The following is a 27838-nucleotide window of genomic DNA, read 5'->3' on the forward strand; positions in this document are numbered from 1 at the left end:
ACTCCTGCACTGCGGGGATGAACACAGTCTGGACATGTTGAAATTACAAAATTGCTTTCATGGGCTCTCACATCATAACATGTTCTTGTTCTGTTTGAGACGATGTTAGGTGCCGGTTCAAAGAAGTAAACAGAAAACATGAGAAATTGCTGCTGTTGGCTGAAATTTTGTTGTTGTTTTTTTCATCAGCACACCAGGAGTATTAGAGTAGAAGCAGGTGACTTGAGCGGGGCCCTCAGGGAGGAGGTGTTGTTGGGAGAGGGTGGTGGACTTTGCTGCTGCACGTCTGTCAGCTTGTTCACAGCTTAGTTCGTACACCACTGCCTGCAGCCATCACACCTGCCTGTCTGTCCCACTGCCCAGATGATGATAATAGACTGTTGGCTATGAATGCACACATATTATCCTTAAAAGCCTTTTCACATTGACGGGAGGACAGAAACTCTGTGTGTTTGTGTGATGTTTGAATTTGATTAATCATTGGAGCAAACATTACATTTTTACCTGTTGTGATGTAATTGAATATTAACCTCCTAACAAAAAGTCTAATTTGTGCATCACTTATTAACAGATTTGAACATTAGACCACAAACCTCCAAAAGTTGATTCTGTTCATCTGGAGGTAACGTTTTCAGTGGGAAAACCACTGAAAACGTTACCTCCAGATGAACAGAATTTACTTTTGGAGATTTACTTACTGGGGTGATTGAGCATGCATCAAGACATTAGACCACAAAGTTAACCAGAATGTTTTAGTTTGATCATTTTCTCCTAACACATTTTTAACTAATCAACTGGTAAATGTAAATAAAGTACAAATTTTCCAGTTAAGCAATCTGTCCAAGAATAAATGGTAGTAGGTTCGTCCTATTCAGCACTGCTTTCAGATCTGAGTGCGTTCAGTTGGGCTTGGTTCAGGTTCTCTGACCGATGCACTGCAGATTGCAAATCAAGATTTTAGCTGTTTCTGGTTTAGAAGTAATACAGTGTCCTCACATTCAACAAGCACACAGATGCACAGAGCTTTTGGCTTTTAAGAAAATGTACTTCCGTTTTAGTCACACATTAGTCATCTCACTGCCATCAGTTTTAGTTTGGCTAACGAACAGCATGCTCAGGCTGCAGCTGTCAAGCTTTGATATGTACAGCTTCTGTGATTGCACATGTTGTTCGTGTTTATTGTGAGGTTAGGGGAACAGGCACTGTTTACCTGTTTGTAGTGGAGTATTCAGTGGTTCCCACATACTGTGCCCGTGTAACTTGGCTTTGCAGAAATAATAGCAGGTGATGTCTAAATTATTCTCCACGGCAAATCCAGTAGTTCTTCAGAAAACTCTGTGTTCCTGTTGTTCTGTTTTTCCTTGGTTATTAGAGATGTTATAAAGTACAATTTAAGGCAGGGGTCTTGTATTTATTTGGCTCATGGGCCACCCTCCATTAGCCAAATCAGTAAAAACATTGCATAGTAACCTGTACTTAAAAAAAGCCTCCAGAAATATCTGTTTCTCTGGAAAGGTTGAAGCACAGTACTATGCAAAAGTCTTGAGCTACCCTCCACTTTTATTCTTTGCAAGCTTTCTTGTAATTTCTTCAAATGTCAACTAAAGGTCCAATTCAGCTCTCGGGTGTCAGGTATTTCGTCAGTTTCTTTCCCATTTCTTAAGGACATGACTTTCAGGTACTGTTCATTTGCTATAGATGGTTTTCTTAAGCCTGCCACTTCTGTCCTTCACTTGTCCAGTTTCCTCAGATGTTTCAAGGACCCCCTGCACATTCGGAGGTATACCGAGGTTTTCAATATTATCTCAGTGGGAAAAATCATGTGGTTGCAAAACTACTATTATATGTTTGTCAAACTGTTATTTTTGTCACTTCTAATAACATTTGCAACAAATTGTGTGACTGCTGGTAACAAAATACCTAAAAACACAATCTTAACTGAGTTGTCTTTTGTGTGTGGACACAACACAGGTTTGTAAGTTGGTGCCAAAATGATTTGTAGATCAGTGTTAAAGTGTCTTAACAAAAAAAAAAAAAAGAAAATTCCTCTGAAAATGGTCAGGTACAGGACTCAAGATGATTGAAAAAGCAGCCAGTTGCCAGAAAAAAAACTCTAAGAAAGAAGTTGAGGAACATAGTGAGTAAAAATCGCCAAAGCTCTGCTAACAGTTCCAAACCTCCACTGGTATTAACATCAGCACAAAACCTGCAGTGATTTCCATGGCTGAGCAGCTCCTGTGTTATGTGTAGGTGGAAGCACTTACATAGTGTACAGTAGTATAAATCATACGACATTATGCGAACTCTGTTAGAGCATACAAATCCAAACATTTGATTCAAGAGCAAACAGGGGTTTAAAATAAAAGAGAGACGGAGTAATACAAAACAAAACCCTGAATACTGAAACCAGAAAGCTGTAAGTAACACAGTTATGAGGTTGTTAAACTACAACTCTCACTCATTTGCCTGCATGATATTAATAAACTCAATCCATCCTTTACAGCTTTCATCAGATCTGTCCCTCTGAAGTCTTAAATCAATAAAATCCTGCGTCACGTTAGAACTGTCAACTAACATCGGTGTTTTCTCACTCAACCATGTGATGAGTGTTTTTAACTTTCAAATAGCATTATTCTAAATGCCTTTAAGTTCTGATGGCACATTCCCCAAGATTTGAAATAATCAAGCCGATTTTCTTTCTTTTTTTTAAAATTTTCCCTACCATCTCTGATTGTTAGCCAGTAATTGAAAACCCCACGGGCATTCCCAAAATACACGGTAGTGATTTGCCTTTCTGGTCCCTCTTCCCCTCCAGCACAAGCTCTGTCCCTCCTTAGAAATTAATTTTTGTACATGACAGTGAAAAATCCATTTCAACAGATGATGGAGAACCTAAACTTTCTTTAGAGAAATAAGTGAAGGTCGTCATTGTTTGTTTTGTATACGCTACAAAATCTGATGATGTGTCCTCTTGTATTTATGACTCCAGTGCAAGATAAATGACTGTTTTCCTTTGACCTTAAAAACCTGGCTTTGTGTGTTTCTCTGTGTGTGTGTGTTGTGCAGAAAGCAGATGACCGAGAGAAGCGCCAGGAAGCCCACCGTTTCCATTTTGATGCCATGTGAAGAAACAAAGCTGCATCATGGGAGACCATCCTCTCCCATCCTCCCGCGCATGCCTCTCACCTGACCACCCTTTCCTCTTCACACGTTTTCACTCAGACTCATTTCAAGGGCCAATAAATGGATTCTCGTATACCCCAAAACGTTTCTTTTTGATATTTTTCAGTCCTTGAGTCAGATGTTAAATATTTATGCTCCATTTCATTTATTCATTCCAGTTTTAGAAGTACAGGAGCTGCAACAAGGCCATAGAGACAGACAACGAAATCCTAATGGGAATCACTCTCAAGTTTAAAGCAGTGATTTCTTTGGACCGACTGTCGTTAGGAGTGTGATCGTCAGTGGTGTTATTAGTGTATTTGGATCCTTTTGAAATGCCCAACAAGTAGCTCCAATGATAAAAGCAGTTTCTTTTTGTTTGTTCACTGGGAAGGAAGCACCTTTAACATTGTGTGTATATAAATGTGCATCGTTACTTCAAAGCCACACACGTGTTTCTGTCCATTGTCTTTGCACAGCTGATGAACCTCTTGGGTTTTTTCCTGTGAAATTAAACTGAACTGATTGTATTATATTGATTCAGCCTCACAGCTACAGACAGCAATTGGTGAAAAGTGAACATAATGTGATATAATGATGCTGCAGAACATTTTTATGCTTCCGATCCCACTAAAAATAATGAATGGCCTTCATGTCTGCTGAGTGCAAGTTTGTCTCTTTTGAGTCTGTCCTAAAACGCTGCATCATGGGAGTGCCAAAATAAAGAGCCTGGAGTCTGTAAATGTCTAATTCTGCTGCATCAAAGTCCTGCAAATCATCCGACGCCTGGTTGTCCTGCTGAATAAGGTACAGTTCGCTAGTTTCATGTTTTAATTTCTGTAGAGCTGGGTGGCTCCGGTGTGTTTTATTTATATTCCAAGAATGAGCTCATGGTTTTCCATGTGGTTTGCACTTTTTTTAACAAATGATTAACTGTGGGTGTATGTAATTTATTTGGCTTGCAAATGAATGTTCAACCTACTAAATGTGTTTACTTACTAAAGTTGAGAATAAAGGTTTCTTCTGCTTAAGTCACATGTTTCTTTCCCTGTTCCACTCCTCTTAAAGCTGTTCATAAAATTATGACCCCAAAGTCATACTTGATCACTTTTAGGAATTTCCCACTGGAGCTCCTTTCCAAGAACATTTTTTTGTTTATTTTCTTGCTGAGAAGCTAGTGGCAAATTTCCACTCAAAATAATCCTCTTTTTATGCTCTCATTATCTGAATTTGTTGCACGGTTAAATTAAACAGCCTTTAATTTTACATGAGACCCTTGAAGGTCCCTTGGAGCACCCCTCTGGGCCTGCACCCCTCTACAGGGCCGCCCTACTAAATAATGCATGAAGAGGGTAAACCTCCCCTGCATGGAAAATGAGAGTAACAATGCAGATTGCAACTGATTAAAAACACTACAGTATTGATAGACAATTGCCAGCCGTCGGTGTGTGTGTGTGTGTGTGAGTGAGAGAGACAATGTTTGACGGAGAGATACAGTGAGGAAGACAAGGGGACTCAAAGCAGTAGGTGGTGCGCTGCACGCTGTGTTAGACTAGGCAGCAAATAAAGCGTTACAGAACCGGAAATATGATATTTCCTTAAAAATAAAAGCATCCAGTGAAACAAGCAAAAGTTGAACGTGGGGAAAACGTGTCATTCCCTTTCTTAATGAGAGCAGTGTCCACATGTGCAATATTTAGCACATTAGTTATCCATGACTGTATTATTCGGGATAGCTGAATCAGTGTTATCCCCATAGATAGATAAACAGATATTTTTTATGCTCTTTTCTCTTTAAAAATCGCAACAAGTTCGCGAGTGAAACTTTATTTTTGATATACCTCACCGGAAAAGCTCCGTGTGCGTTGTCTGTAACTTGACCGTGTTTCTGACAAGCCTCTCATTGATGTAAGCAGCGCCCACGGCTTAAATGAGCCTCGTTCAGGAGCGTTTCTTAGTTCAGACACGGGCGGAGAGCTGGCAGAGACGGACTCTTCTTCTTCTCCACCACCTCCTGCTGTCCTCCTCCATACTCTTCCCCAGTCTCCATCTCTCTGTCACTCTCCATCCATCATCCATCCGTCTGCGTCTTTTGGATACCTACCTTCCTCTCCTTACAGCGCGTCAGCCCAGCTGGATCAGTCCATCCTCCACATGTCTTCTCCACCGTGGTCCAACTGCAGGCTGCTTTTGCTGTAATAATGCCTGGCTGAAAGGCTCGCAGCGGGGTTTTTCTTGCAGCAAAGGGAACGCCGAAGAAGAGCTCGGTGGAGCGCGGCTCTGCGTAATGGATTTACTTTTGTCCAAGCAAAGTTGGATTTTGTGAAGAGCCTCGTGGACCCCTACAATGGTCAGAAAAGGAGGGCGTTTTTAGAAAAGGTGCTTTTGGGTTAGGAATCACATCGTCAGAGGAAATGCACAGAGGTGAGTTGTACAGGAGCCCCTCGGTCATCCGAGGTGCGCGTCAAGGTCTGATTCCTTGGCCACGACACGGACGACAGCACATTTCAACCTTGGATATAATGTTTAACGTTTAATCCTCTCTTTTTAGCGCAGCTGACAGTTTAACTGCAGGTTGTGGGATTTGATCCCATCAGAATGAAGGTGCCATGAAATTCAAATAGCCTATTAACCATGGATGCGCTTTAGAATATTAAAATGCGCCTCGTTAATTTAATGTTTTTCGCTTAATCTGATGCAATTTACAGACAGTTTTCAACGTTTTTTTTTTTCCTGCTTTCTGTCACACCTATTTCCATTCTTCCTTTATTTGCATCTACTTGCCCTCTTGTGACAGATCTTGGTTCAAGCTTCTGCTGCTCAAACCACGCAGGTCCTCCAGGGTTTGGTTAGGTCTGATTGGCTTTAGTCGACCGGAGCACATTCGCTGCTAATTAGAAAGACTTAATAAATAAATAAAAGCGAACACCATTAATCATCTGGTATTTTGAGCATTTAATCGATAAAAATAGTTTTGTGGTTTTATTATATTGTAATGGTCCAGTGGTGCAAGAAAAAAAAACAGAATCTGTGCGGCACTCAGTTTACAATCAGTAAACAGTGGGAACAGATTTATGATCATAGTGGACAGCAAAGGTCAGATACAATTTTTTTTTAAAAAACGCACAGCAACGATACGAGCCGTCAGCGCGCATTGACTGCTTCCAATAAGGCGTAATAAAAACAACTCGTCACAAACAGTGTAGCCTAGCGTAAATCTGTCCAGAAAAGGAAACTTAAAGCTATTATATGTTTTAATATATGTTATCAATAACCTAAAAATATATACTCTCATATTACTTTGTAATGCACGGGTTACAGCTACGGGTGTCAATGGGTGCTACCATGGCCAGTTCCTTCTCTGCTGCGGTGGAAACGACGAAGTTTAAGAGCCAGTCACAGACGTCCCGCACACGCGCGACTCCCGCTGCAGCCACAGGATCGTGCCGTTGGCACAGGAGGCACGCGCCGGAGCACAAGGCTGCAACGCCGATTAAGTGCATCGAACCTGTCAAAGGGTCTGCATGTGTGGGCAGTTCACTGCATCGCTGAGGCGCTGAGGTTTAGGCCATGAAAACGATTTAACAGCAAAGCGAACCACCGCTAACAAAGGTGAGGAGAGCGTCACTGCCAGAAAGTAGCTTGGCCGCAAGAGGTTTGCTCAATACACGGGGATGAAAAAACAAGTTCTGGGCATGTAACTCTATCCTGACCACGTCTTAATAATAAGTGACCAGAAGATACATAGTGTTTTAAGTTCAGCTTTACAAAGAAACCTTAAAGAAAAATATTTTTAAGTAGTAAAAACTACTGAACAGGCTAGAGTTCCTTGCACTTCAAAATAAAAGCTGCTTCAAGCATTACTGTCCATATTAAGTCACTAACCTGCTGTTTCTAGGGAACTGCCTTTGCTGACTTTGAGGTGTGTTTGTAAATGCTCAGATTAATACATGAAAACCAATCCTGCTTGCGGTGAGTCTAATAGCCAGCATAGTCTGGTGTGTTCCAGCGCTGTTGATTTTCTGATGCTTTCAGCACCCTCTCTGGGTGAATGTACCTCACTATTTCACTACACAGGTTACAGTGTGAGTAAAACTGAAGCCTTTTTAGAGACTTTCATATCTTATCAACTGTTTGGTACAGGCCATGATGAACTGCAGGATATTTCTGCCTGGTGTGGCCATTAAACAAAGAATTCTGCATCTCCCCCTAATATAAAGACAGTTTAGTTTCTATGTCCCTTTGCTTTGTACTTGTAGCCACAAGGGAATTATCTAATTCCCAGGCACTTCTAACTCGTGCCCATAAGTTATTCATCTTGAAGCCACACTAAATCATTGGCAGGCAATAGTATCTCATGGGCCTGCAATGATATTTCTTCCACCCGTGTAACAGGGGGTGTCTCCGTAGGGTACAGCAGTGCTGCTGATTCTGTTTCAGTTCAGAAAGCTGCGGTGACCTCAGTTTGTGCCCAGCTTCTGCTTGGTTTGGACGCCAGAGTGAGAAGTGATGTAAAGATGAAGTGACATGACCTAGAATTGCAGGGTTGAAACCGGCGGTAATGTTTCCTCTTGTGCTTTAAAATGACCAGAGGTCAATGGGATGAGATGACCCAACCTACATTTTTAAAAGAGTGCTTTATTTCATAAGATGTTAGCCCATTAACTCATTTTTTTTTTTACAAGTTGTGTCTATGTTCATAATCTCCACACTCCACCCGTTTTTATACACATTTGCAAGTTGTTCTCTTGATGTTGAAGTGACAAAGACTGAAATCCTGTTTAGCTGCTGATTTATTTATATTGTTTCAAAATATGTTACAACTACCAGAATAAATTATGCAACCTTTGCCATTTAAGTGAGTTTACATTTTTATAGACTTGAAACACATTTAAGTCACTGCAGCCCTCTGTCTTTACAGATAAAAGCACTCTTCTTACAAAGTCTGTGTTTTAAAACTTCTGACAAAAGGCCTTCGGAGTGTGGTGAGATTCCCACTGTGCACACTTTAGCTTTGTGGAGGGCAGCAGTGTTTCAGATATCTTCAGAATTTAGATTCTGGCTTATTCAGTGAAAAAGCCTCAGTGTGAGCTTGCAGCATCTCTCTGTTATTTGGGTGGTCTGCTCTCCAAAATTGCCTGTGGTAGTTCGTACTCCCACCTACTTCACTGCAAGATAATGGAGACAGAGGTAATGAGATCCTGAAGCTGGGAGGGAGGGTTTCTGTATGTGTGCATTTCAAAATGAGTCTAAGCATCTAGGCTCACTGGTACGTTTGTGTTCATTGCTCATGTTAAATGTGGATTGTTCTTCATTAGATACCCGCTTCTTTTCTTTTTCTCTCTCTTTCTGTCAGTCTTCCATCCGTCCTTCCTGGGTGCCATTATGCAATGTGCCACGCTCACACTTGCTCTCCTATTCGATGTGAGCGGGCCAACCTATTATGAACTCAGTGGGGATCAGGTCTACAGCGGCTTATCAGAGCAAGACAGTGTCAGAAGCTGTAACATGCGTGCTCTCAGCGCAGATATCATTGTACTACAACATATTCCATGTATTGGCCGTGTCCATGCGCTGCCCAGATGCCTGTCTTTTCATCAACGCTGTGGGCCCAGAGGCCCGGTATCCATTTTTTTGTGCGAATGCTTTATCTTTCTGGTGCCCAGAGGCTGCAGATTAGTAGGTGGAGTTGGTAGATTCAAATTACCTTTAAATAACTCTACAAGTATCATTGCAAGTCTGTTCACACTGTATAGGTACATTTAAAGCTGTGACTAATTCAAGTATTCCCACCATTCATATCTATATATAATCTTAGCTGTATTATTTCTTCATGTATGCCTTTATCTCACACTGAACTTTATCTCCATTAAGTGTTGTCATTAGCAACATATTTCTGAAGCCAAAATGCCTACTAGCACTGCACTTTAGTGTTGCAGATAAAACTATTATTGCTATTGATATTCTTTTGCTTCCACGTTTCGTGTTTCGCTAAGCATCTGTGGAATTCCTGAACAACTGAAACCATTTTGATAGTCATATGTGAAAATGTACTTATAGGACAAGGTAAACAATCTTTTAGATTAATATTTATTTGACATTTTATAGACCAACAATTTATCAGTTAACATGGAAATAATATGCAGTGTAATTAGAGAAAAGAATCACAGTAGCCCTTGTTTATTGTGCCGCGGAATGACAAGTACTGTCATAATAGTGTGTAGTAGAGTGTCACTATTGTGGCCAAACAGACTCATAATAAATGTAATACTGCTATTTATGGAAAATCTGATGAAAATAAATCTCCTGGTCCAATTAATTTTTGTACAGCTTTCTTAATTGTGTCTTTTTGCTTCTGTTTTCGGTAAATAAATGACACTGTAGATGGGGGTTGGAGAAAAAGTCTGTAACCATGACTGTATGAATCTTTAAAAACATGAACATGATATCAGTATTTCTTATTGAGACAATATGGCTATCATTAACACAGATATATCACAACACCCAGTCACTGAAAAGCAATGAATGAAATGGTGACCTCATGTCTAGTTCTCACTTTCCATCTTAGATTTGTGTTATTTCCAGGATGCCTGTGCACTATTTGTCCTTCCATGAATAATTTGTATTGATAATGGACTGTTTTTTTCCCTCATTCTTCCTCATTTCTCATTCTTGATATACCCTTATTGCATTAACTTTTCTCTCTCAGCTCTCCTCTTCCTTTTCCAGCCATACCTTTTTAAAAAAAATTTACTAATTCAATCACAGACGTACTTAAAAATGATATTGATCTATATTTCACTTTCATCAGACACAGGGGAAATCAATACCACAGCCGATCACATTCGGTGTCTGTTCAGTGGCTTTACTGCTGATGAACTCGAGGATATGAATACAGAATTTAAGTCACCTGTGACTAATGTGTAATATCTCTGTTTCACAGCGTGGGTACTCTTCTTTCTAATAGAAGAGGGTTTCGCTCTGGCACAGAGAACTAAAGGTAAGCTCAGGTACTCCTATTTTCTCTTAATGTTGTTTCATCCATATCGAACCAGTGTGAAATGAGGACGCATTATCTCTACTTTTATCACATTAATTCCTTCAGGCCTCTCGTCCCTTTATAGCCTCTGCCTGCTTGTTCCTTTTCTTGCACCAATCCTCCGTATACTCTCCTTGCCTTCCAATCATCCCCCCATTCATCCCTTGACTCAATACCCCATCTGTCTGTCGCTCTCTCTTTTCCCGCTGTCTTTCTGATTTCAGAATCCCCGAGCGATTATGGCGGCCAGAGGCCCAACCAGAACGACTGTGGCACGTGGATCCGCAACATCAACGGCGGGAGTTTCACCTCCCCAAACTACCCAAACCCCTATCCACCCAATAAGGAGTGTGTTTACATCCTGGAAGGTAAAGCCAGATCACTGATGTTTCATCTTCTGCTCCATAGCGCCAGAACAGCTGACACAGTTTCCCGCCTTTCAGCGTGTTGCCTCCTTCAGTGAATGTCATTAGCCTGACTGGCATTGTTTTATATAACCTCGCTCCTATCTGATTTTCTGTTCTTTTGCTAGCGGGCAATCAGCCTGACATTTTTCCAAATGAGCCATCCGGAGTTTGTTTCAGCACACAGATACCCTTTGAGAATGATGGAGAGTGGCGTATTGTGGGTAGCGCCTGACTTCTGGTCTCATCAGAGCAGTGCTACAGTGTGCTCATCTTTATTGGCAAAAGATTCGGTTATTGAAGTAAAATATAAAAGAGATGAACATCTGCTACACAACTGAGCTCTGATGGCATATCACTGAATTGTAGGCATTCTTGTCAGCTTTAGTGTTCACCAGAAATATCACACCCATCAGTAATTTGGTTTCCTGCCGCACGGGAAACATAACGGAAAGCATCATTAGTAGCTATAGGAGATGCGGTCTGGGATGCTGCTTGATGTGTTTTCTAAACTGATGAACTGTTTATCCATGAAGTTAAAGTACAGGCTCTCATGCTGATGAGATGCGTGCTTTTACCTTCTGTGGTGGAGAATAGATTTTTCATATGGCTCAAGTGCTCCCCCTGTGGACAAAGCAAGCTCAGACCTATTGTTGGCGAATAAGCCTACTGATGTGTGCAGTAGTACCTCGCAGCAGGCCTGGGACACCACAGATGGAACCTATCATTTACTATTATTTAGTCCTGAATGGCCTTAGTCATATTCATATTCAGGCTCCAGTGTTCAGCCTTTCAGTCTGAATCGCAGCGAGATGGATGCTCACATTTGGTAGAAGAGCTAATCAGATCGCTTTGTAATCATAAACTGTGGTTAGTGAGCCTCATTGATTGTCATGTCCCAGAGTTCATCAGCTCAGTGATTATACATTCTGCTCTTTACGTATCAAGCTGTGTCATTTACATGTGTGTGTGTGTGTGTGTGTGTGTGTGTGTGTGTGTGTGTGTGTGTGTGTGTGTGTGTGTGTGAGAGAGAGAGAAGGAGATGGAAATTTATAGAGAAAATGAGACTCAACACATCAGGGAGTGAATGCACTCATAGCAGGAAGTGCAGGCATACAGGCTGCTCATTCAAGCAGAAAGGTTCAAATTCAAAGGCAAGAACAGAAGCAAAAACTCACACAGGGAAAAGAGAATCACTTTGGTTATTTTAGTTCACTTGTTCTCTGTGCCATACACATGTACCACCCTTGACCTTGCTCTTTTTTCTCTTTTCCTGGGTGCATTTTGCTTCTGCAAGCTTGGCATGATTGAGAGCCCCACGCCCTCACCCTCAACATCTCTTTTTAGTATGATTCATCTCTGAAGGCATGAATTGCCCTTGCAACCGACTATGTGTGTGTGTGTGTATGCGGGGAGGGAAGGCATGGTATTAAAGTGCAACAAACATTCAGTACATTCATCTGGATCTGCATGACAGATGAACTTGTGAACTAGAGTTCATGCTGTGACTGCAGTGTTGTGTATTCACAAAATCAGTGACAGCAGTGCTGACATATCCCACAGTGGCTCCATTTGTGGATGCTGTGGTCATGTGTGTCCACATACACATGGGTGACACATTAAAGGAAAAGTGCAGAATAGAATATTTTAGTGTTGGGCCATTGCACACCTGTCAGAAAATGACATTGATCATACAAGTTTCTGTAACCCACTGGAAGGATGAACAACTTTGTCACAAGATATATTCTCTCATTTGGTGCTTTGATGATGGTTGGAGAGCACTGCTTGACATCTCCGTCCGAAGTCTGTCGTAGGCGTTCAGCTGGGTTAAGATTGGGTAATGCAAAGGCAATCAAATGTGACTCACATAATTTTTATACTCATTCAGTGCACCCTTATACCTTATGGATAGAGCATTTTCGTCCTTGAAGAGACCACTCCAGTCCAGACAGAAATGTGTCATCATACACTGAAGACTCAGAAATGCTCAGAGCAACTTTGTACTGATTTGAAGTGAACCTCTTCTGAGGCGAGAAGTGGGCTCAAACTATACATGCCAAATATTTCCCCAGCAAACAAAATCGCCTTCTGTATTGTGAAGCACTTTGTGATTTTTATCTGTGAAAAGATATAAATAAATTTGACTTATTTACTTACTTTCTCATTGTAGGTTTTCCTTTAACTTGTCACCTGTCTGTATATGTATTCTTCTGAGTGATGTATGCACACAGGGAATGCACTGTAAACAGACTGAGTAGCATAACTTGAAAGTATAAAATCTAAGCTAAAACTTGTCTGCGATGGATGGATGGATGGATGGATGGATGGATGGATGGATGGATGGATGGATGGATGGATGGATGGATGGATGGATGGACAGACAGATGGATGGATGGATGGATGGATGAATGGATGGATTTTGAGTTAGACCATCATATTCGGGGGTGAACACCACCTGTGCTAATATTGGTCATTATTCATAGTTTGAATAGCAGAAATTACTCTGAAAGTCCTCAGTAATGCAGCCTGTACAGAGACAGGAAACACTTTCGTTTGGATTGATCATTTTTAATTCAGTGCTACTTTACAGTAGTCAAACCACTTTCTTGTGGGCCACTTGTCACATTTTCCTTGATCATTTTGGTTCTCTCTAGAAATAGAATATCATGCCTGAATACAACCTTAAGAAACATTTACATACAGTAAACATTTAGCATGGCTAAGTATCAGAAATTAACAGTCAGCAATGTGGAACAGGATTTACAAGACTTTATAATCTGCACCTTGCTCTGAGCCAACTTCTAAAAAGTTCATGTCACCACCCAGATTATCTGCGTCCTCTAAAGGAAAGACTTAATTGTATTCTTTTCACAGATTTTCTCCCTTTGTTTCTTTTCTCTCTCTGCTCCCTTGTTTGCCAAAGCCCTTCCTAGACAAAGGATTCAGCTGTCTTTTGATAAGAACTACTACATAGAGCCATCGTTTGAGTGTCGCTTCGATCACATCGAAATACGTGATGGGCCATTTGGTTTCTCTCCACTTATTGATCGCTTCTGTGGGGGAAAGAATCCAGAGATTGTCACATCCACAGGACGTTTTATGTGGGTTAAGTTCACCAGTGACGAGGAGCTGGAAGGCCTTGGATTCCGAATCGAGTACACCTTTATTGCAGGTACAAGCAACCGAACGGCACATTTGCACTGAATGTAATGGCACAGAGTGTGAAAGCACGTTTTTGTACACATCAAAGGTTTTGAGCAAGATGTGTGAAGAACAGGATCTGATTAGTTTGCTTTTATCCCAAAACATAAAGGAGAATCTGATCTCCGTATAACAAAAGGAATACTTATCTTCCCCCCTTTCCCATCTTGTTTGTGTTCATTACCAGTGAAAGATGATGAAAAAAGACAGAATGGACATCCACAGTTCTCTCATAGATCTACAATTTTCTTCAATCATAGATTCTCCCCCCCCCCCCCCCATTTTCTTGCCGTTCAATAGAGACAAGTCCAACATCAGAGCCTTCTAAATCTAAACCCAGTATGCCCAGAAATCAGTGCCTCCCATCAGGTGACAGATATTAGCTCCAAACAGACCTCCTTTCTGCTTTATCTAGGATGCGTTAATGTGATCTTATCTTGTGTTCTCTTCTTACCTGTTTCTGCTATGTGGATTGAGAGTAATGTGCCATCCAAATCTTATCATTTCAGACCCTGATTTTCATCTGCACGTGGGTGGACTGCTAAACCCCATCCCAGGTAAACTCTTCAGTATTTTGCAGGTTTGCGTTCGATCCTTTTTGAAGAGCTCCTCTGTGCTCAGAAGCTTACCGGAGGCTATCTCAGGCACTGGCGTTAATGCTGAATGCGTAAATGTACCTTGACAGGCATACGACTGTATATGAATTGAAAGGACGTACATGAGCACACATGTACAAATTAAAGAACACGAAAGAATGAACACACACCTCTTTTATCTTGCTCTTCCCTCCCTGCCTTTCTCTCTTTGTTTCTCTGTCTTCTTATTGTCCTTTTTCCTAATCCGCTATGCTGACTTCAGTTCAGCCTTAAATCCTTTTCTTTCCTCAATAAAATCCATTATCTGTCCCTCTGTTTGTCATGTGTTTCTTTTCATAATAACCATTTTTCTTGTTATCCTCTGCTCTTTTTTTTTCTATTTGGTTCTTTTATGTACATCCATGTGACCCCATTCTTGACTTTTTTATTTTACACCCTTCTCTCCTTTCATTTTTTTTCTTTTTTTAATGTTTCTCCTCCACATTTCTTTTGTCTCTCTGCAGAATGCCAGTTTAATGTTGGTGGATGGGACGGGATTATCCGCTCCAGTCAGGTGGAGGAAGAAAAACGAGTGAAGCCTGGTGATGCCCTGGACTGTATCTGGACAATCAAGGCTCCTTCTCAGTCCAAGGTCAGTACAGTACTGACTAATTTTAGTCAGTAACCAGGTACAATCCTTAACACATTTTTTCTATCCTGCTCGAGCTCCATTGTTGTGCTTTCTAAACACTAAAATCTAGCTGGTGTCTATCTTTCTGCTTGAATGAGTCATGTTCAAACCCATTTCATTATGCCAGACAAATGCACACCTTGAATAAATAAAATCTCTAAACATCCTCCATTCTCACTACAAAATAAAGTGGAATAACATTAAAGGGTTTTTATTCATCTCTCTTGGGGATTGTGGTAGGACTCGACTTAAGCGGTCAAAGAAGTGCAGGAGACTGATGCTGTCCAGTGTAGCAAGTGATTTATTCACCATTCTGTGGCCCAAGAATATTTACAAAGAAACAAATAAGAAACTCAACTCTATAATAAACTCAATTCAAATAAACATAACTGAACTTAAATCAACGGAAATTAAGGTCAAACTGCACACAGCTACACTGACCTGAACCCTTCTTCTGAAACACCTGAGTTCGTCTGCTTAAATAGTCCCCTTAATCAAACACTTTCTCCTCTGGACTATTCCATTCAGTAGGTAGGTGAGATGAACATGATTATATTCATCCTCTACTACTCCTCTTGACTGGCAACATAAACTCTGGTGTAATCAATACATATCACAACATTAAATCTATTTCTTTATAAACCCTTTAAAATCAACTTTATTAAATTATAAGAATTCTTCCCCTCCTGCCCTTGGTCTCTTCCTGTGACCTCAGATGAACCCAGAAGGTATAAAGCAGGAAGTAGAACTACATTTCCTCCTTTTGCTTCTGGAAGACAGGTAGGTAAAGGTAAGTTCAAACAATACAAATTAACAGTTAAAATAAATAACATGTTAACTTAACAAACTTGCATGAATTGATTTAAACCAAGATGTTATATTATATAATCTGTAAAAGTGCAGAACATAAACAAACCCGGGATAGTAGATGTTTGCCTATTGCAGATTACATGTGAAATATGGTTAAATCAAAACAAGAATGTTAACTAAGAATGTAGACAAATGGTCTTCTCACCCACTTTGTCACAGGGATATTTGTTACACTGGCAACATACTGAGTTAGCGCCACAGAAAGACAGAAATTTTACATCTAAAGCATCAGTAATGTTTCTCTCAGTTGTGTTCAATCATTTCACGCCTCTCAGCGTCACTGAAAATTGAGGTTACACATCTTTCTCAGTGAATTGTAAGAGCACAGGGGCTCTGTTCACACCCCAGCTCAGAATATTTATTTTGGCCACTAATGGAACTGTGGAAATGACAAAAACCTGCATGAATCCTGTCCAAGATCGCATGAAAATGATACAAAAATCTCATTGCAACAAATGCAGTTAATCCCAGAATAGATATGAATAGTCATCCATGAAAAGAAATCTGAGGAGAAGTAATTTTGAATTTTACCATGAGGACTTGAAAGGAGTTGAAGCGAGTGTGTGTGTGGGGGGGATCCTTGGAGTACAAACAAGAATAGGAACGACTCAGAATATCTAAACAGTCATGAAGTAAACTCTGAAATCATCTTGTATACTGCCAGTCTGTTCAGTGTGCCCCACTTTCCATTGCTTCACCTTCCTACTGTTCTCTGTCTTTGCACCATTAATTCTTTGCACATTCACCTATTACTATTGTGATGCTATTACACATTTCTTTTATCTATTTTTGTGTCACTGGGAAACTATTTTTGATATTCTCTGTAAGAATATCAAGTAAATAAGTAAACATGCAGCCAAGAAGATGTAAAACCACAACCCGACAAACCACCTGTTTACTGTTTACCACTGAAGGGGGACGCCTAGGAGGTGGTTTGTGGGTGTCGGTAGATCAGGTTTGTGCCAATTCACGCAGAGTCAACTCAATACTTTTTTTTTTCTTTTTTTTAATCATGTTCCTTGAGCTGCTGCTGAGCAGTTTTTACAACGTAGCGGTGCAGTTGGTGTTGAGAGTGTTATTTCCTTGGAGTGTACTCAGTCTGTTACAGCTATGGCACCCCTCACCTATTTAAGTAAACCTCTTGTATAGACGTGTTTTTTGCCACATTTTTGAGCCAGTTTTGTCACATTTGAATGGCTAGCATGTAAAAAAGTAACATCCACATGAATGCCTAGGCAGGTTGCATTGTAGCACAATGACCGCTGATTAACTTTACCTTCCAGGGGTTTTAGTGTTGTGGCTGATCGGTGGATATAAATCTGAGTGAGTCTATAAATTATTTACATTTAAATATGTAACGGTAATACATACAGTAGCATTGTGCGCTCCTTTCATTGAGAACAACACTTCTGGCAGTCTTGTCTGTACTGTGGCTGTAATTTAAAACATAATAGGTGTGAGCATTGCAAATACACAGATAGGCAGCATGGGAAAAAGCAGTGCAGGCGAATTTTATTTAGTGTGGCCCTGGAGATTCACGAGTAGGCAATATTTTCAGGCCAAGAGTGAAAACCCAGTGATAAGTTCTGATATTTATGACTAGATATCAAAAATCTCATTGGAATTACAACCGCAACCTGGCTAGCCTTAATTCATTGCTGCTCTGCTTCTCCCTAGTGACTAAATGAGTCATCCACACACTCCTGGGCTGCTCACTGGGCTCAATACACTAATGCACACAAATTCATGCACATCCTATTAAGTATAAAGTGGCAGATGCATTCAGTCACAAATTACACAGTATCCATTCACACAGTACAAGTAATTACCTATGCACATTAAATACTGATATGTATATAGGAAAGTAATATTTTATTCATACACGATTTGCATGGACACGCATTCTTTTCTTACTTGCATAGAAAGTAGCCTCCACAATCGCTTCACTGATTCATCACGTGCAGTGTGAAGCAGAAGTGAAGATGATCTGGATTTAGTAGAAGGACAGAGTTTAGTGGCCAGACATTAGCTCAATGACGCAAAAGGAAAAGAGCAGCAGGCTCAGCAGCTATTTAACTGCTGCCTGCTCACCGGTGTCTGTGAGCTAAATGTGCTGAAATTTAATCTGAGCCATGGTCATGATTTTATCATGTCATTATTCCTGACGTGACTTGTGCGCAGAATAATTTGTTGACTCGTGCTATGCAGTTACTCACAGTGGGAGCTGAAATGAAACACAGTTATATACTTGGGCTTAATAATAAGCAAACTATGCTGTGCTGGCTACATAGACTGTAAAGATAAGATGGACATTGCTACTGTGACAAAACCCACTGGTTTGTGAAATTAATTTTGAAGCTTGGCTGGCATTTTAACCGTCACCAATTTTTTTGGAAACACACATTGGGTGCAAGAGGTGGCTCTGACTGAGAAATGGAAAGTGTTGCACCCTCATATAGTGTCAAGGTAGCCACATCCTAAAGCATAACCTGCTTTGTTGTTTATTTTACTCAGCATGGATCCATGTTAGCATAATGAAAATTACTTTGTCTTAACTGATGTAAAACTACTGATTGAGGTCATTAATTAGTTTGCAATAGCTATGTATTTTCTCATAGGCTGCTTTATAATAGGGAGTCACCCCCTAGTGGTAATTAGAAAAAAATGCAGGTTTACATGTCATCACCTTCCTTTATGTCCAGTTTGTAAGAAAGACATTCATAAACAGGGCACAGGCTCAAAGTGAAGTTGTATCTCAGTAGTAGTGTTATTGTAGAAAAAGCACAGGTGTAGTAACAAAATTATATGAATAAAGAAACTGTATTGAGGATGCTTTCTACTGGCTACATAGTCTAGCATTTTTACACGTTTCTCTAACAAGTCAAAGGTCCTGTTTCACTCCAGTAAGGAGACCCACATATCTCAATGGGGTTGTGTCAGCAAGAGTGTCTGGTGTTAAAATGTGGCAGATCAAACATGTAGAACTACCTTCTAGCGTGACCCCTTGTGACTAAGGGAGCAGCTGAAAGTAGCTTTTATTAAATCTGTTTTGTAACTGGCTTATTCTTTATGACTTGCTTCTTTGTGCTTCATGCTATAACCAGGTGAAACTGTTATAGGCTGAGAATCGATGCGATGTTCAAGGACAAACTAGTGCATTTCAGTCAGGTTTTTAAAAATCCCATTAAATTTTGGGTCAGTACAACATGATAAATACAAGGTGTTTTGATACTTGTGTTTGACTGCAATTTCTGGAAAGCTGAAATTTTCTGACTTTCTGACCAGGTGAACACACCATTAGTATTTCATTCTGAGCCCAGACTTTCAATGCCAGGAGAGCTGCAGCTTCAGCTCACTAGTCTTTCCTCCCTGCGGCATTCTCTGAAGAGAACCATGAAAAAAACAGTGTGTGAGGAACACAGAGCACGCTGCTCCATATTCTCAGATTTACTTTTACACATTGCTATACATTGCTATATGTATCACAACCTGGATGAATTAGATTTACTTTGTTGAAGTAAATCTATGTTCTTTCCATCTGTTAAACTCTTTATCCTTCCTCCATACCTACATGCTCTAAGGAAGGGCTTTATAACAATTCACAGGTTCACGGGGTTCTTCTCTTATCTGTGTTTTGTTTATTACGAGTGTCTGAACATCTTCCGTGTCTGCTATATTGGGTTTTCTGATTTAATGAATATTTTTCACACTTTGCTGACATAAAAAGTAAAGTTAGTCTGCTGTCATGGTTAGACAGCAGTGAAGCGAAGTGATGTATCGCTGTGAATTTCATTTGATTTGCATCTCCTGTGCATCCCCAGATCTACCTGCGCTTCATAGACTACCAGATGGAGCATTCCAATGAGTGTAAGAAGAACTTCGTGGCTGTGTACGATGGCAGCAGTGCCATTGAAAACCTCAAGGCCAAGTTCTGCAGCACCGTGGCTAACGATGTGATGCTTAACAACGACATGGGAGTCGTACGAATGTGGGCCGACGAGAAGAGCCGACTCAGTCGCTTCCGCATGCTGTTCACATCATTTATTGATCGTGAGTGCCAGTCTTCCTGACAATACTAATTCAGCCTGGACCCAGCATTTTAACATCTTGTTTCCTCATGTGAACTTCCACATGGTTGAGTATTTGGCCTAGAGCCATTTGTTATGCTGTTAAAAAAAACAAAACAAGCATAAGACATCAGTTTCTGGATGCCATCTGGAATACACAGAACGGGCTCAGTCTGACCACACGTATAAAAACTGTGAGCTAGACAATTTTTACGGCATCAAACCCGGCATTCTGCTGCGGGTTTAACGCTGCTGTTGAACAGCACTTTATGCATCTCTGTAGATATTGACTAATTAAAGGGATTTAACCATCTCTAGCTTTTTTTTTAAGCTGACAAATAAGATAAAATATAACAGTTTTGTGTTATTATTTGTTTATTAGGAGTGTGATTTGTAGTTTTCTTTGCCCTCTTTGGCTGAATAGTTCTCTGTTAAGAACGGGTAAGCCGTAGGGATTTATATAGATAAGATTTTGTTGCCATCATCAATTCTGCTTGTTGGTTTGGTGATTCATTAACACTTCCCTAATGAGTCTTTGTCATTTTCCTGTTTAGGAAAAAAGAAAAAAAGCCTTCACAGGTTTTCAGCATTAGCATGGCTGATTTACTATTTGAGTCCAAACACATTCAATAAACAGAAGAAAAACGCTTACATGTGACTCGGGCATGCAAAAAGTTCTGCTGCCTTGTGTTTTAGATTCAGCAAGTTTCATAAAAATGTGTTCATACTAATAAAAGAAACTGAAACTTTGGAGAATCTGGTGCCTCTTCTCAACTGGAACCAGTTCTCAATTCCCATCCGTAAAGAGAAATACATGTTGATACTTTCAGGATCTTCCAGGCCCTAAATTATCAACCCCACACACACGAGCAGTCGTAAAAACAGTTGATTTATGAGGTCCTGTGTTCTATTTGCATCAGCAGTCAGCAGCAGACACTGAAGTGGCATTTCAGCAAGGAAAGCTAATTACGCTGCGCCATGTTTAGACCGCAGATATGAGAAAACCAATTATTAACTCCAGCATTTTTAAGTAACTGAAAGTATCAAATAGTTTCTTGATATGCATGTCACCGCATCATACTGTGTTTATTATAGGTCACTTACAAAAGGAAACTAGAAATTTATTTCTCTGTTTTGGTAAAAGGAAATGCTACATGGGGTTAATGGAAGTAATTTCAGTTTGGGCTTCATCACTTTTGAAGTACAAGAGATTTTCAGACAAATGCTGCCAAAGGTTGCGTATAAAGTAGAAAGAAATTGCCAGGCAGAAAACAGTTTTCTGTTAGCACACTGTAATATTTTCATTAAATGCCTGAATGGACTGAAATATTAATTGCTACATTCTCCTGCACACTTCCCAAGCCCTGTGTGAATGCTAATGTTGTTTTCATCAGCAAACCCATAGCGATTGCAGTCGCAACTTGAAGGCTTTTAGATTCAGCAAGAGTGTTTTTCTTTTTGTTTTTTTACTTGAAGAGTCCTTAAGATCATTTGGATCCTCATTAATTCTGACTTTGAGTAACACACAGTTCATCTCAGAGTAGTCTGAAGACACCTGAAGAACTCCTAAACTTTATTTGGTCAGAGTCAGCGACTGGCTTAAAGTTTGCTTGGAGGTCAGAGGGAACAATTAATCTTTGTCACTTAGTACAAGATGAGTTGTGCCTTTTGCACTCCGTCATGTGCTCTAATCTTCCAGCAGAATCCCCTATGAAATGTAAACCAGGCACATGAAAGCCTTATTAAATAAACACACGGCCACACAATGCACACACTCAGATGAGTTATGTCCTTGTGTGAGGAGAGAGGCTGTGAGGGTGAAGCGCTGTTGACACCTTCCTAGAAACTACATTTTGAAGGCGAGAGACACATAATCGGTTTGGAAGTGATGGCGGTGTCAGGGGAGCGACCCTGTCTACTTTCTCACTGGGAAATAGAAGGAGAGCACACTCCAGCGCACACATACTCTGTCATGCACAACCTCACATACATGCCCATATGCATGTCCCGCTGTCAAAGTTATTTAACCCTGAGGCAGAGGAAGCAAGTGGAGGCACAAAGCCCTCATCACAATGGACCTTGGAAGAGGGTTGAAACTAGTAGAGCAAACTAGAGTCTGTTTCAGCTGTGATAAAGACTCAGAGAGTGTGTGTGCACACAGCCGCTAAGCTTGTGTGTTTAAAAAAAGAGAGAGGAAAAAGGGGTGGAATGATTTACTCAGGGGAGCTTGGAAGGGACAGTTTGGAGAAGCGAACAAGCCATAAGAGACAGATTTTGCTTTGTACTGCATGCGAAGAGGAACAATATTTATCTTTGTGAACACCATTTTAAAAGCATGCTCATCCTTTGGGCTCAACAAAGAAGTATAAATATGAGGCATACATTAATCATAATTGTTTTTGTTTTTTATGTTATCATTACTTTATTCCAATCTATTCTCTGTTACATCCTTTACTCAACTGAACAGGACAAATCTGATTGGGTCATATTTTGCACAAGTTATGAGCTTTAGGATTGGACAGTGTGCTTAGCACTGTTCTGGCTTTGAATCTCTCAGTGTGGACTTGGCATGTTTTCCCTCTCTGAACTCCCATTTGTTACTCAGTGATTCCTGTTTGTCGTGTATGTGAGCGTGAATGGCTGTTTCTGTGCCTGCGCCATCCTGTCCAGGATATACGACACGTCTTATACAAATAATTGGATACTAATGGATTTAGTGTAAAACCGACTTGAAATTAGATGAAGAAAATATCCTGTAGACATCATTTTCTGTTATTGTTGGCAACTGAAATGGAAACAAATTAAATGAAAGCATACTACTCATCAGCTGTTTTAACCCTGTAAAGCTTGAACCATGAAATAATTACCATAAAATTCAAATTTTTAGAAACTAGAGTGTTTATTGAACCTTCTGACAATTTAAAGAAAAATAAAATAATAATTTGCATGTATTAGTTTTAGTAGTAGTTTAGTTTTAGTTTTGCTCCTGGTATTTCTGTGCAGTTTTTTACAGTGGCAATGCATGTGTCCGATGATTCATATGATCAGATTTTTTGGGGGAAAAACACACTGAACCACACAGAAACTCATGTATCGAATATGACACACTTGGCGTTAAAAGTGTTTATAATATAGGGCTGCTCTCACAAAGATCAGGTTTTCTAATTTCCCTTATTTTGTATTAGACTCAATAAGAAGTTTTAGTTGCACACTCCTGTTTCTTTACAACCCGACATGAATTTTCCATTTGTTATATAGAGGACTTTGTGAAATATTAACCAACTATTAGTGTTAAAATATTCTGTCTGCTAAACAATTCCTCTGGACTAATAAACAAAATACTCTATAAATATCCTTAAGTAACCTAAACCCAGTTTCCACATCACCCATCTCTAGTTCCACTTGGCAGATAAGAATTGGCTTTTGCTGCAGCTCCAAACTTGTCTATACGAGTATGCAGTCATCTGCATCTTCTTTCAGCCTTGCATGTCTTCCTGCTGACTGGAAGTGCATCGGTCTCCTGAGCCCAGCAGCCAGCCTCAATTACCAGCCATCACAGTCTTCATACGCTGAAAGTTGCTTTAATGTGCTGTGTCTCGCGGCACCTGCCTAACCACCTGCACCCCCATGATGAACCGAAGCCATTTCTGCCCCCACATCCCCACCTCTGCCTTTCTTTTCATCTTTTCCCTATTCCCCCTCTCCACCCGCTCTCTGTCTCCCCTCTGTTAGAGTCTCTTGACGTGATGGCTGCAGTTTAGTGAAGCCGTCATCTCCTCCCCTCGTCACTCCGATGTTATGTGTGCAGGAAATGATGATGCATGGCCTTATGTGTACTGTGTCTCCATTAGACCTCCAGTGTTTCAGAAAATAATAGAACATTTCATCTTTTATTACGGGCCTCTACAGATTTCCACAGCCAAATGATTGTTCTTTTATTGTTATTGTTTTATTGTTATCATCAAAATAGCTTCTGGTCCTTTTCACAGTGTAGTCATCTTTTACTCAGCACTGTTAGACAGATGTTTTCTTTTTTTCTAAATTCCATTATCTCGGTGTATTGTCTTTTGCCTGCAGCTCCTTGCAACGACAATACTTTCTTCTGTCACAGCAACATGTGTATTAACAACTCCCTGGTCTGCAATGGCGTTCAGAACTGTGTCTACCCATGGGATGAAAACCACTGCAAAGGTGATTATCTTCTTTCTTCCAGCTAGCTGATTAAGATTTACATGGCATGTTTGTAGAGTTTGGATTTGCTTTTAAATTTCCCAGTTTTCATTGCTTTTTTTCCCTCTCGTTAACCTTTTTGCTACAGAGAAGCGATCTAAGGGGCTTTTTCATCAGATCACTAAGACCCATGGCACCGTTATCGGCGTCTCATCAGGCATAGTTCTTGTTCTTCTTATCATCTCCATCCTGGTCCAAATGAAACAGCCAAGAAAAAAGGTAATACAGTCTTTGTTTTGCCATTGGTTGTAGTTGGACTTTCATTTTTTTTTTTTTGACTTTTCTTTTTTTTTCCCCAAGCTTTATTTTCATTTTTAAATTGGAAAACAAATAAAAACAAACAAACAAACAAAGCAAAAAAACAAACAGAAAACTCACAACTTGTATCTATGCCTTTCAAGGTTAACCTCAGACATCTGAAAACCAAACACAGAAAATACAAGCATCATAATAATAATAATAATAATAATAATAATAATAATAATAATAATAATAATAATAATAACAGCATAGCAACATTAATAATTACAGATTTTTTTTAAAGCAAACAAAAAAAACCCAAAAACAAATAACTCAAAAAAAAGAAGGAAAAAAAAAAAGAAAGTGAGCAAGACAGAAAACACACCATGTGAACCCCTCCCACCATCCCCCCACCCCTTTACCCCTGTATGGCTCTCAACCTCATCACATTGTGTATCAAGACAGCCCATATTTACACCTATCTATAGAAACTCTCATGCACAGGAATCAACATCTCCCACGATAAAACTGCAGCATTCAGGAAATCGAGTCAGGAGGGCCTAACCGGGGATCAACTCAAGGCAGACCCAGGGGGATTTGCGTCATCTCTATGATCTATTAGGTCCAAAGACGGTGGTTGGACTTTCATGACTTTCATTCAACTAAGAGATGTCGGAGCCTAAAAAGATGATACAATATTAAAAGCAATGGAATTACTTACAAGTTGGAAACGAATGTAGCTCTAAAGACAGAAAACAAAAAAAGCTTATGCTTAGATTTCACCACATGTCATAAATAATCCAGTACATGAGATAGGAAATGTATAGTCGCATTGTAATATCTTCTTATGTTACACCATTTTCTCTTAAGCTTCCTTTTCCATCTATTTTTTATATCACTCTATGATGCCTCATAACTCCCAGAACCCATTACTTAGCCATAAAGTAATGCTTACTGAGTGTCTTGAGGTGGCCAGAAATATTGGAGTCTGACTCTCCCATAATGGATTTCTCCCTGAGTGAGTGCTGAACATTTTTCAAAGTGGAGACCCTAAAAAGGAGTACTCTCCTTTTGACTCATGCTTTAAATGGATATAAAATATATATATTAAAAAGCAAGCAAATAATGTGCATTGAGTTAAATTATTCATTCATGTTTATGGCACAAAAGGTACTTACTAAAACAAGTGCTTAAGTACTTGTTTTACCATTTTAGAAACATGACTGTTTAAGTGGAGAAAGTTAGAGAAGATTCAGAGTTAGGTGTTTCAGATTTAACATTTAACTGGCATTTCCCAGCTGACACCCATCCAGTTAATCAGCACAAAAAAGAAAACATACATAAATGTCTCATGTGATAAATTAGTCAAAGTCAAATTTATTTATATAGCACATTTAAAACAACAACTGTCAACCAAGGTGCTGTACATTTCAGATAATCAAAAGAGATAAAAACATAGGAAGACATGATAAAATTAAAGAAAAAGAAGCATAAAATGAGATGATTTGAGTAAGAAATGAGACACATAAAAGTACAAATTCATTCTGATTTAAAACCCAAGGTTTTGAAGTGTCTAATGTTGGAGAGGTCCTGATGAAAAGGGGAAAATAATTAAATCTCTGTCCACATTGGACCAAATCACTCATATAGGAAAAGGAGAGATTTAGTTTTCAGAGTGCTTCAAGCAGCACATTTATTACATTTTTTTTGACAGTTTTAAGACTTAAAATGGTTATTCCTTCTATTGTCTTGATATATGCTCATGCTGCATCACAGTGGACAACCAGTGGCCTGGTAATCACTTAAGTGTATCGTCTGAATGGATCTTTTTCTTTTCAAGGTTGTAGCTCGACGTCCTGGTGTTTTCAATAAGGCTGGATTCCAGGAGGTCTTCGACCCTCCCCACTACGAGCTCTTCTCTTTGCGTGACAAAGAGATGTCCTCTGACTTAGCTGACCTTTCTGAGGAGCTGGACAGCTTCCACAAGATGCGGCGCTCCTCCACTATGTCCCGCTGCGTCCACGAGCACCACTGTGGTTCACAAGGCTCTGTGGCTACTGGCGGTGGCAGTATGAAACACAGCCGCACCACTCTGAGCTCGATGGAGCTGTCCTACCACAACGACTTCTCCAAGCCGCCACCCATGAAGACTTTCAACTCCACAGCCAGCTATAAGAAGAGCTGCTATGGCTACAAGCAGCACTCACAGACTCACGACTGCGACCAGCAGGTCATTGAGGACCGAGTCACAGAGGAGACCACATGTGAGATTTATGGGCGCGGTGCAACAGGAGTGGGTGGAGGAGCCGCAGGTGGAGGAGCAATGGGAGGAGGAGGAGCATCAGGGATTGCAGGAGGAGCAATTGGTGGAGCGGTGGGTATAACGGGAGGAGTGGCAATGGGTGGTGGGATGGGTGGTGGAATGAGTATGGCAGGAGCCATGAGCATGGCAGGGCCTAGTGGCATCGCTGGAGGTATTGGTGGGATGGGAGGAGCCTGTGGAACCCTCAGTGTTCGTGGCAACAGTGCTCGTAACAGTACCACCATAGTTGATCCACAACAGCGCTCGATGTCCATGGACTTTTAGATGGAAGAAAAGAAATGGAAACAGATCTTGCAGGTCGATCATCTAAAGAATGCAAGACAGGAGGACTATAATTCCAAACTGATTACTCCTGCGTGCTCTTCTGCCATTGGTCTTCAAGCACTGGTATTGTGGGTTAAATCTCGAGGACTCCTCTCATTCTCATGTGTAGGTTTGGGAAGAATGGATCAAAAGAACTAAAAGGAAGTGGGGAAAAAATCTGACATAACTACTGGTTCTGTTCTTCAGGATACTGAATGATTCGGAGTGCACAAAGTGTGGAGACATCTGGTCTCTGCAGTCTTATACTCAATAAACATCTCCTTCCATCAGAGACTTCTAGGAGAATGTTCTCGCATGTAGACCCAGACTTCTCTCTGTTGGGTTACCACTCAAACACAGAAAGAGAGAAACCTGGAGAGATGTTGTAGACTGACTTTTTGCATTTATTCACCTGCCATGCACAGATATATGATATATGATCGATAGTGTGTCTTCTAATAATTTATTTGAGTCTTTATTTTTGTCAGTGTACTGTACCGTTAAGACCAGTATGTATCCAGCCTCACGATGATGCTTGGCTTTTAACTCTTTGATCTTTTTTATTTGTTGCTCAGACGATTTTATGAAGGTGACTCATCCATGACATGTTGTGTTGATGATGAGGTGGAAGATGAAGAAGTTGTTGTTATCAATAATGATCAACTAAATATGAAGATGGCGATGATAATTATGTGATATTACTATAATAATTATGTATTTTTCATGGTTACCT

At 40.2% G+C, this 27838-nt stretch overlaps 2 protein-coding genes across 2 annotated transcripts in view; both read left to right on the forward strand.

Annotated features, from left to right (window-relative positions):
- Positions 1-4096, forward strand: part of itfg1 (integrin alpha FG-GAP repeat containing 1) — a 156912-nt gene extending 152816 nt beyond the window's left edge. Inside the window, exon 18 of the mRNA XM_085351740.1 lies at positions 3067-4096. Coding sequence (XP_085207866.1) covers positions 3067-3126 — 60 coding nt within the window. The 3' untranslated portion in view covers positions 3127-4096. The remainder of the gene's footprint in view (positions 1-3066) is intronic.
- Positions 4097-5576: 1480 nt separating this feature from the next.
- neto2a (neuropilin (NRP) and tolloid (TLL)-like 2a) lies at positions 5577-27066 on the forward strand. The gene is made up of 10 exons (XM_085351753.1): positions 5577-5586; positions 10106-10162; positions 10426-10569; positions 13529-13777; positions 14316-14363; positions 14906-15033; positions 19764-19992; positions 24087-24200; positions 24328-24458; positions 26320-27066. Exons 1-10 carry the CDS (start codon positions 5577-5579, stop codon positions 27064-27066), a joined length of 1857 nt encoding a protein of 618 aa, XP_085207879.1.
- The last annotated feature ends 772 nt before the right edge of the window (positions 27067-27838 follow it).

The sequence above is a fragment of the Diplotaxodon limnothrissa genome, linkage group LG1, assembly GCF_057381915.1.
Source record: "Diplotaxodon limnothrissa isolate DT_005_m linkage group LG1, D_limnothrissa_male_GT1.1, whole genome shotgun sequence".
Taxonomy (NCBI): domain Eukaryota; kingdom Metazoa; phylum Chordata; class Actinopteri; order Cichliformes; family Cichlidae; genus Diplotaxodon; species Diplotaxodon limnothrissa.